The following is an 11,207-nucleotide window of genomic DNA, read 5'->3' on the forward strand; positions in this document are numbered from 1 at the left end:
CTCCGCAAACGGACAGGAAGACTGCCTTCATCCGGCCTTCGGTCGCGATGCCGTTCGCCTCGAAGTAGAAAGACAACCGCTCAGAATACGTGTCAAAATCCCCCTCATGAGGGTCGAATTCATCGATATGGCCGAAAGAAGTCATGGTCTAGATGTTTATCCCACCTTCGTCGCCATGTAAAGTATCTCGACAAACTACGATCAATTGTCGTACGCGTTTATTCACTCCGCCGATCAAGGCCCAATTCACAGCAGCGCCATCCGAGGTCTGGCGTAGGGATACAACGCGGTCCCGGTGTAGGGATACAACGGTGAATATTTGCACTGCATACATGACAGTATCGACGCCATACTGTTTTCTGGGTCAAGTTCAAGGGTCCGCCTGAGAAGATTCTCTCCTTCCAAAGGTTTTGTCCTGAAACAATCATATAAATTATAGTTCCACTCGCAACGCCACAATGCAATGGCACATGCCAAGGTCCACTGGACATGATCTGGTCGACTTTTCAATGCTTCTTTCAAACAAATGGCAGCGTTGTTGTAATGATCAAACCCACAACGAAACAAGGTCCAGCCTTTCTCAGCCAGCACTTCTGGATTCACCGGTGAGGTACAATCTCCAACCTTGGTTTCACCGCTTATCTTCTGCACTTTTTTGAGATAATAATTGGCTTCTTGCTGGTTGTTCATTTGGAAATGATGGACCCAGGCATAATTGCTGTACAAGACCAAATTGTGTTCGCTCATTTCTTGATGGGATGTCTTCCGGGAAGCTTCTTCAGCTGCAGCGAGGTGCTGCAGAGCACAAGGCCAACTATTCTTCATTGCAGCAATGAAAGCGAGGAAGTTGTGTGCTGCGGGATTCCAAACTTCAGAGTTGTATTTCAACTGGAATTAAATTGCTTCTTCGAACCATGACACTTCTCGAACAGAAGCTTCCAGGTTCCAGGTGAAGTGGCATTCCAGTTGTTTCAGCTCTGCTTCAAGACTTTGATCAACCATATCCGCTCCTGAAAAACATTGAGAACGAATGGGATAAATTACCATACAATCAGATTGCAGACCATCACCAGGACTTGTTTTGTGTCATTGATTGCGAATGAAAGATCTAAATTGTCTCGCTGCAAAGATGAAAGCAGGTAAAAGGTCTGTGAAGCTAAAATTGTCAAAAGGTGTAAAGGTTGAAATATGTAAAGGTCAAAAGGTCTAACTGGGCTCAAAAGGGTCTTCAAAGGTCAAAGGGATCTTAAGACTTCTAAAAAAGGTATAAAGGTCAAAGGGGTATAAATGGCATTAAAGTGCAAGTAAAGTGATAATATATATTGAGCCTTATTATATAATATATCCTGAAGTTATGTTTTACTGAAATGAAATCTTTGAAATATTATTTTAACGATGAGAAAAACACTTTTTCCTGGAAATTTCCCGAATGAATTTCAAAAGTGGGCGGGGCGCATCTGTGACGTCACGAAAAGACAATACGCTTATCGAGGTCAACAACTATGGCATTAGCGAGTGCAGAAATACTTGTGGAATTTGAGGATTTGAGTGGGAGTGAGAGCGAGTTTGTGCTGGAATTTTCGGAGGATGAGGGAAGTTCTTGCGATGGATTTGTCAGAGAAGAGATTGAGGAATTTAATGTGGATTTTGCTGGGATTAAACCCTATATGTTCGAGCCGGAGCGCGACGCTAATCAGGCTAATGGCGGACCGCGAAACACAAATGTCGAGGAAGAAGCATCCAGAATGGGAAACAGTGACTGGTGAGTTCTTAACTAAATATAAGTGTACATACTTTCATGAATGACAAGTATTTTAAGTATCGCCGCTTATGGACATAACATAATGTGTTGATGAGTGTCATGTTTTGTTGCAGGTGTACATGTGGTCACTGCCAAGCAATGGCCACAGTCAGGGAATCGACTTGTTGTCACGAGATTGGACAGACAGCACGTCGAATTCAGGGAATACACACACACACACACACACACACACACACACACATACACATACACACACATATACACCCACACACATATACACACACACATATACACAAACACACATATACACATACACACACATATACACCCACACACATATATACACATGCACACTCAATTAAATCTTGTTTTGCCTTCAGTTAACCTCGAGCAGAGTATGAGTTAATATGTTTCCTTTGATTTGTATGTGCCTGGCTCAATATGTTTTACTGCCAAATGTAATACAAGGGATCTTGTTTATGAGAACGCATCGCTGGGCCTTGTAAGCCCAGCTTGTTTGGAAGAAGAGCTTGAGAAATATCTTACTTTCACACACATCTGTGCCTTCAAACTCAGCCCTCTCTTGTCTGAGGTCATTACTTCAGCGGAGAGTTTTTTAGACTGTTCGATTATATAAGGAATCTTGTTTCAGAGTATTTTCAGTGCGGCTCGGATTTGCACTGCCTTGTGTGACAAAGCTCTGCGGGTCCGAGACGGGCTCCACAATTGTGTTTTGTTCGTTTCATTAAACCGCTCTTGCTGCTTCAAACGTGCCTCTTCTTGAGTTCGAGAGGTAGCCCGACATATCCACCCGCACACATATACACACACACATATACACAAACACATATACACAAACACACATATACACATACACACACATATTCACCCACACACAAATATATACACACACACACACATATACACCCACACACATATACACATACACACAAATATGCACCCACACACATACACACACACACACACACACACACACACACACACACACACACACACACACACACACACACACACACACACACATATATATACACCCACACACAAATATACACACACACACACACACATATACACATACACACACATACACACACACACACACACACACACACACACACATATACACACACACACACACACACAAACACACACATATACACCCACACACATACACACACACACACATATACACCCACACACATATACACACACACACACACACACACACACACACACATATACACCCACACACATTTACACACACACTCACACACACACACACACACACACACATATACACCCACACATATATATACACATATATACACATACACACATATACACCCAAAAATAATCAGGTAAACATCACACGGCAAATCAACGTGATAGCTTTGTGATGGTGATAAATCATCTGTTCGCAGGCGAAGTCTTTTCGTGACGTCACATTCCGGAAAATGCCGAACGCTTCCGGTTTATTGCATATGAAGATATGTGTTGAAAAATGGCAAAAATATGCTAATTATGTTAACTATAATCATTAAATATTGTGTATTGCCAAATAAATGTTAAAAATGAACATAATTCTCCCTAATAAGGCCCAATATACATTGTCACTTTGCTTGCACTTTAAAATGTCTGAAAGGTGTGAAGGTCTAAAAGGGAAGACAGGAGTCTTCGCGATCTAAAGGATATATTGGGTTATAAAAGGGTCAAACAAGATCAAAAGGATCTTTGGGGTCGAATGGTTATAAAGTGTGTAATGGGGTCTAAAGAGTCTTACGGTTACAAAAGGTCTTGGGGTCTTAGTTGTGTTATGGATTTGTCACTTCCGTTGTTGTGGTTTTCATCCACTGTAAACATTTTTGATTCCATGTACTATTATTGTTGTCGTTTAAGGGAGTTGAGATTACTATTTTCAAAAGGTAAAAAAAAGTTAATGTTTTAAATGAAACCGGAACCGGACGATGACGAAGAGGAGGAGGAGAGGGAGAAGGCGGAGCGAGTGAGTCGGACAAGAAGCCGAGCTGCTTCGAGGTCTGGAGCGAACAATTGGCGAACGAGGGTCACGAGTGAATTTTGGGTTTCCCGGGAAAGGGATTCCTGCGACAGAGTTGTTATCTCTGTGACAGATCAACCTGCATGTCAGGTTTTGCGGTTGATTCCGAGGAGAATCATTGTAGTGCCGTTATGCCTCGAGAATGGGCCGTCGGCCATTTTGACTCTCGTGCTTTGCGCATCGCTCAAGGTTTTTCACTTTGCTTCAATTATTTTCAACGCATTCAGACGGTAATCTGGTGTGTGTGTGCGTAACCTGGCTTTTGAGTGGGAAATCTGCGGTTCGCCGATTTGGAGCCGTGGAACGTCCATACATGAGGGTGTGATTTCCCAGTCGCCTTGAGGGCGCCTTTGCACAGCTTTGGCAGAGGGACTGTGACTGTCATCCAAACGGGATTCTGGTCTCGATACGACATCGTACGGACGATCACTGGAGTGGATCGACTTTGGCTTGAAGCCGGAACAACTTTGGCTTGAAGCCGGGAATAGAGACATTGGGAATGTTCCTCTTTTCGCTCACTTGGAGCACAGTGAGTTATATTGTACGAACCTGATGGTACCATCATAGGAAATATATATTGGTTGTACAATTGATTACTATTGTTTTTTTGTACTGTTATTCTTGTGTGATCTTAATACAATACTTGTTTGTTGGTAACAATTGGTGTGGTTTCACCATTGATCGAAGACATACAGAATAACACATCTTTCTGCCGTGACTCCTCTTGGGGCTCGAAGGTACACCGTGTCCGGGGTTTGGGGAGGAGCACGTAACAGAAATTGGGGGCTCGTCTTTGCTGACAAAATTCTCAAATCTCATCCGGGATTAAATTCCCTAACATCCTCGTCCGGGATAGAATTCCCTAACATTCCCAAAATTCCCAAATTTGGAATTTTTCTTACATTCCCTAATTTTTCAAAAAAAAACAAAAATTGAAATTTTTGGTGTGAAGGTTCAACAGGTGCTAACTGATAGTCACCATGGTGTTTGACGCAAAGTTTGCGGCGTCCTCTAATGAGGCACAGTTCCAAGCGTTAAAAAGATCGGAATTCTTGATATTGGCCAAATATTTTAACTTGGAGGTCTGAGTTAATATGAAGAAAGCAGAGATGCAGCCATTGGTGGTAGAATCTCTGGTGGGACAAGGAACATGGAACGAGGTAGCCTTGGATTGGTTACCCGAGGAAAAAGAAAATGTGGAGCTCCGGAAAATGGAGATGCAACTGCAGAGCCAGGAAAGGTTAAAAGCAGAGGAAAGGAGAGCTGAAAAAGAACTCGAGGAGAGAAGAGCAGAGGAAAGGAGAGCTGAAAAGGAACTCGAGGAAAGAAGAGCAGAACTCGAACTCGAGAGAAGAGCAGAGGAAAGGAGAGCTGAAGAAGAAAAAAGAGCAGAGGAAAGGAGAGCCGAAAGGGAGTTAAAGGAATGTGACATGGAGTATCAGAAGGAACTTAAACTCAAGGAGCTGGAATTAATGGGAGAACGGAGAGAAGTTGTGTCCATGCCGGCTAGTTCGACAACTAGTCAGAACACTTGGGATGTTGGTAGGCACGTGAGGCTGGTTCCACCCTTCAATGAAATGGAGGTAGCCAAGTTTTTTTTACACTTTGAGAAAGTGGCTCAAATGCTAAAATGGCCTGTGGGGTCCTGGACTATGTTAGTGCAAAGTGTTCTGGTGGGTAAAGCTCAAGATATCTATTCGACTTTACCGACTGACCAATGTACAGATTATAAGATAGTGAAGAAAACCATTCTCAAAGCCTATGAATTTGTCCCTGAAGCTTACCGGCAAAAATTCAGGAATGCCAGGAAGAGGGAGAGTGAGACCCATGTGGAGTTTGCTAGAATGAAGGAAACCATGTTTGATCGGTGGTGTGACTCGAAGGGGATTGGGAAAGACTTCAATCTGTTACGACAATTGATCTTGGTGGAGGAATTCAAGCAGTGTGTCCACGCGGACATTAAAGTACATCTGGATGAAAAGAAAGTACCAGAGTTGTATGAGGCAGCAACCGTGGCAGATGACTATGCCTTGACACACAGGATGGGGTTCCACAAACCTCACTTCCCGCCTAGAGTTAGCCAGGGGAGTTATGGTAAATCAGGTGCGGAGAACAAATATTCATGGAGGCGGCCTAGAGATGACTATGGGGACAAATCTGATACCACGACTTTTAGGGACTAGAAGACTACAGTTCCAAGACAGACTTATCTTCCGGGGGGCCCAAGGCAGACCACGAGTTTTTCCTCCGGGCCTACTTGCGCTTTTTGCAAGAAACCTGGGCATTTGATGTCCCAATGTTACATCCTGAAAAGGAAAAATCAGGAGCGGAGTCAGACTAGTACAACGCCGAATGCATTGGCCAATGCGAGAAATCGTCCTTGGAGGACAGTGCCTTGTGAAGGTTCCCATGCCAAAGTTACGGCATCACAGAACGACCTTGTTCAAGAGGGTTACAAACCTTTTATTTCAGAGGGGTTTGTGTCACTGGATGGAGACTTTTTTTTTTTGTGTGCGATCATCATCACATGTCATCACATCACATGTCATCACACAAAAAATGTCATCCATTTGAAGTCTGATTTGGTGTCAGGACCGGTCACCGTAGGTTTACAAGCCACTCTTCCTGTAGAGGGAATCTCTTTTATTATCGGGAATGATTTGGCCGGTGGTCGAGTTTCTGGTAATCCAATACAACAACAACACAACATGCATTTTAAGGCCATGTTCCCTGCTAGAGCGGGGGTTAGCCTTGCGGTCCCCATGACAATCTTCTCCATTTTGCCCTATTTTCTGCATCTCTCCTTGTTAACCCCCTTGCCCGCATTTCTTCTTCCACCATCTTTAGCCAAGTCTTTCTCGGTCTTCCCCGTCCTCTACTTCCTTCTACATTAACTTCCATCACTCTTCTCAACCAGTCACTTTCATCCTTCCTCAATACATGACCAAACCATCTCAACCTGTTCCTCTTCACAGCATCAATCACCTGTAAAGATTCCCATCATCTTTCGCAATTCATCATTTGTCTTCCTCTCTCTCAACGATACTCCGCACATCCATCGAACCATTCGCATTTCCACCCTTTCCAGCCTTCGTTGCTGCTCTACGTTCATTAGCCATGTCTCGCTCCCATAAATCATAACACTTCTCACACATGCAGCATACACCTTTCCCTTCAGCTTCAGCGACACTCTCCTCCTCATCAGCACGCCACTCAGTTCCCGAAACTTCTTCCATGCACATCTCACTCGAGCAACCGTTGCCGAGTCTGATCCACCTTCTCCATTCAGCATGTCTCCGAGGTAGCAAAATGTTTTCACACCTTCCAGCTTCACGCCGTCTCCAAGATCCAACTCAACATTTCCTCCATCTGCAGCTCCCTCTGTGCACACCTTACATTTGAATGTAGCTGCCACACTGGTTAATGACCCTCTCAGACCACTACATTTTTGATGAACCCACTCAGCACACATTGTACATTGAATGGAGTTCTGTTGCGGGCCTTTTCAATCCACTGGTTTCAAAAAGGAAAATGAAATACTGGACCAGGAGAAATACCAATAAAAAACAGTTCGGCCATGTGACCAGAAGGGGAAACTGGAACCAGTCGAATACCCATCGGTCAAAGGGACGAGTAGGAGACCAATAGAATACCAATATATAAATGAACAAAATTGTAAATAATCAATCGACATATGTGAGACAATGACACACACAGACCAGGAATACAAACCCAAGTCCTCTGGTGAACCGAACCAGTGTTCTGCCATCTGATCTATCCGAGAGAACATTTGTTGATTGGGAATACCAATAGGTCAATGGGACCAGTTAATCGATTGCCATAAATGTTGTGCCATTTTGCAACAAACGTGCACATCAGCAGCACCAAAACTTGTACATCATCAGCACCAAAACTTGTACATCATCAGCACCAAAACTTGTACATCATCAGCACCAAAACTTGCATTCACATAAACAACAAAGACTCCACAGGGAAACCCTGTTATGACGAACATGGCGATAACGCAATTCAATATGGAATTGTGTGTTTGGTGCTTGTTTTTAATAAAATATAATTAAAGTATTTTGGTTAGTCCATGGGTTTTCAGACCAGTTAACTCCAATGTTTATATTGGTTTATATGGGTTTCAGACCAATTGCATCTCATGGTTTCTATTGGTTTATATGGGTTTCAGACCAATTGCATCTCATGGTTTCTATTGGTTTATATGGGTGTCAGACCAGTTGCATCTCATGGTTCCTTTTTGTTTAATTGGATTTCAGACTAGCTTCATCTCATGGTTCCTATTGGTTTATTTGGGTTTCATACCAGCTTCATCTCATGGTTCCTTTTGGTTTAATTGGATTTCAGACTAGCTTCATCTCATGGTTCCTATTGGTTTATTTGGGTTTCATACCAGTTGCATCTCATGGTTCCTTTTTGTTTTTGTGGGTTTCAGACCAGCTGCATCTTATGGTTCCTATTGGTTTAATTGGATTTCAGACTAGCTTCATCTTATGGTTCCTATTGGTTTATTTGGGTTTCATACCAGCTTCATCTCATGGTTCCTTTTGGTTTAATTGGATTTCAGACTAGCTTCATCTCATGGTTCCTATTGATTTATTTGGGTTTCATACCAGTTGCATCTCATGGTTCCTTTTTGTTTTTGTGGGTTTCAGTCCAGCTGCATCGCATGGTTCCTATTGGTTTATATGGGTTTCAGACTAGCTTCATCTCATGGTTCCTATTGATTTATTTGGGTTTCATACCAGTTGCATCTCATGGTTCCTTTTTGTTTTTGTGGGTTTCAGACCAGCTGCATCGCATGGTTCCTATTGGTTTATATGGGTTTCAGACCAGCTGCATCTCATGGTTCCTTTTTGTTTTTGTGGGTTTCAGACCAGCTGCATCGCATGGTTCCTTTTTGTTTATTTGGGTTTCATACCGTTGCATCTCATGGGTCCTATTGGTTTATTTGGGTTTCAGACCAGCCGCATCGCATGGTTCCTTTTTGTTTATTTGGGTTTCAGACGAGCTGCATCGCATGGTTCCTTTTTGTTTATTAGGGTTTCATACCAGTTGCATCTCATGGTTCCTTTTTGTTTATTTGGGATTCATACCGTTGCATCTCGTGGGTCCTATTGGTTTATTTGGGTTTCAGACCAGCTGCATCGCATGGTTCCTTTTTGTTTATTTGGGTTTCAGACGAGCTGCATCGCATGGTTCCTTTTTGTTTATTTGGGTTTCAGTCCAGCTGCATCTCATGGTTCCTTTTTGTTTATTTGGGTTTCATACCAGTTGCATCTCATGGTTCCTTTTTGTTTATTTGGGTTTCATACCGTTGCATCTCATGGGTCCTATTGGTTTATTTGGGTTTCAGACCAGTTGCATCTCATGGTTCCTTTTTGTTTATTTGGGTTTCATACCGTTGCATCTCATGGGTCCTATTGGTTTATTTGGGTTTCAGACCAGCTGCATCTCATGGGTCCTATTGGTTTATTTGGGTTCCAGACGAGCTGCATCGCATGGTTCCTATTGGTTTATGTGGGTTTCAGACCAGTTGCATCTTATGGTTCCTATTGGTTTATTTGGGTTTCAGTCCAGCTGCATTGCATGGTTCCTATTGGTTTATATGGGTTTCAGACCAGCTGCATCTCATGGTTCCTTTTTGTTTTTGTGGGTTTCAGACCAGCTGCATCTCATGGTTCCTATTGGTTTATGTGGGTTTCAGACCAGTTGCATCGCATGGTTCCTATTGGTTTATGTGGGTTTCAGACCAGTTGCATCTTATGGTTCCTATTGGTTTATTTGGGTTTCAGACCAGCTGCATCGCATGGTTCCTATTGGTTTATATGGGTTTCAGACCAGCTGCATCTCATGGTTCCTTTTTGTTTTTGTGGGTTTCAGACCAGCTGCATCTCATGGTTCCTATTGGTTTATGTGGGTTTCAGACCAGTTGCATCTTATGGTTCCTATTGGTTTATTTGGGTTTCAGTCCAGCTGCATCGCATGGTTCCTATTGGTTTATATTGGTTTCAGACTAGCTGCATCTCATGGTTCCTTTTTGTTTATGTGGGTTTCAGACCAGCTGCATCGCATGGTTCCTATTGGTTTATGTGGGTTTCAGACCAGTTGCATCTTATGGTTCCTATTGGTTTATTTGGGTTTCAGACCAGCTGCATCGCATGGTTCCTATTGGTTTATGTGGGTTTCAGACCAGTTGCATCTTATGGTTCCTATTGGTTTATTTGGGTTTCAGACCAGCTGCATCGCATGGTTCCTATTGGTTTATATGGGTTTCAGACCAGCTGCATCTCATGGTTCCTTTTTGTTTATGTGGGTTTCAGACCAGCTGCATCTCATGGTTCCCATTGGTTTATATGCGTTTCAGACCAGTTGCTTCTCATGGTTCCTATTGGTTTATATTGGTTTCAGACCAGCTGCATCGCATGGTTCCTTTTGGTTTATGTGGGTTTCAGACCAGTTGCATCTTATGGTTCCTATTGGTTTATTTGGGTTTCAGTCCAGCTGCATCGCATGGTTCCCATTGGTTTATATGCGTTTCAGACCAGCTGCATCGCATGGTTCCTTTTGGTTTATGTGGGTTTCAGACCAGTTGCATCTTATGGTTCCTATTGGTTTATTTGGGTTTCAGTCCAGCTGCATCGCATGGTTCCTATTGGTTTATATGGGTTTCAGACCAGCTGCATCTCATGGTTCCTTTTTGTTTATGTGGGTTTCAGACCAGCTGCATCTCATGGTTCCTTTTTGTTTATGTGGGTTTCAGACCAGCTGCATCTCATGGTTCCTTTTTGTTTATGTGGGTTTCAGACCAGCTGCATCTCATGGTTCCTTTTTGTTCATATGGGTTTCAGACCAGCTGCATCTCATGGTTCCTTGTGGTTTATTTGGGTGTCAGACCAGCTGCATCTCATGGTTCCTTTTGGTTTATTTGGGTGTCAGACCAGCTGCCTCTCCTGGTTCCCATTGGTTTATTTGGGTTTCAGACCAGCTGCATCTCATGGTTCCTATTGGTTTATTTGGGTTTCAGACCAGTTGCATCTCATGGTTCCCATTGCTTTATGTGGGTTTCAGACCAGCTGCATCTCATGGTTCCTTTTGGTTTATTTGGGTTTCAGACCAGTTGCATCTCATGGTTCCTTTTTGTTTCTAGGGGTTTCAGACCAGCTGCATCTCATGGTTCCTTGAGGTTTATTTGGGTGTCAGACCAGCTGCATCTCATGGTTCCTTGTGGTTTATATGGGTTTTAGGCCAGTTGCATCTTATGGTTCCTATTGGTTTATTTGGGTTTCAGACCAGTTGGATCTTATGGTTCCTCGTGGTTTATGTGTGCTCTTTCCCCCAAAT

The 11,207-nt window shown here is 43.1% G+C and overlaps 1 protein-coding gene across 1 annotated transcript; it reads left to right on the forward strand.

The window, feature by feature from the left end:
- Positions 1 to 1,502: 1,502 nt before the first annotated feature.
- LOC144893627 (uncharacterized) lies at positions 1,503 to 2,571 on the forward strand. The gene is made up of 2 exons (XM_078784471.1): positions 1,503 to 1,762; positions 1,876 to 2,571. Exons 1-2 carry the CDS (start codon positions 1,503 to 1,505, stop codon positions 2,144 to 2,146), a joined length of 531 nt encoding a protein of 176 aa, XP_078640597.1. The 3' UTR covers positions 2,147 to 2,571.
- The last annotated feature ends 8,636 nt before the right edge of the window (positions 2,572 to 11,207 follow it).

Source organism: Myxine glutinosa, chromosome 1, assembly GCF_964187855.1.
Source record: "Myxine glutinosa chromosome 1, kmMyxGlut1.1, whole genome shotgun sequence".
Taxonomy (NCBI): domain Eukaryota; kingdom Metazoa; phylum Chordata; class Myxini; order Myxiniformes; family Myxinidae; genus Myxine; species Myxine glutinosa.

Excerpts from the sequence above, each read along its gene's own strand:
- LOC144893627 (XM_078784471.1), top strand. The coding sequence starts at position 1,503 with ATGGCATTAGCGAGTGCAGAAATACTTGTGGAATTTGAGGATTTGAGT. Across the intron at positions 1,763-1,875 it reads AGAATGGGAAACAGTGACTG|GTGTACATGTGGTCACTGCC; the intron begins GTGAGTTCTTAA and ends GTTTTGTTGCAG.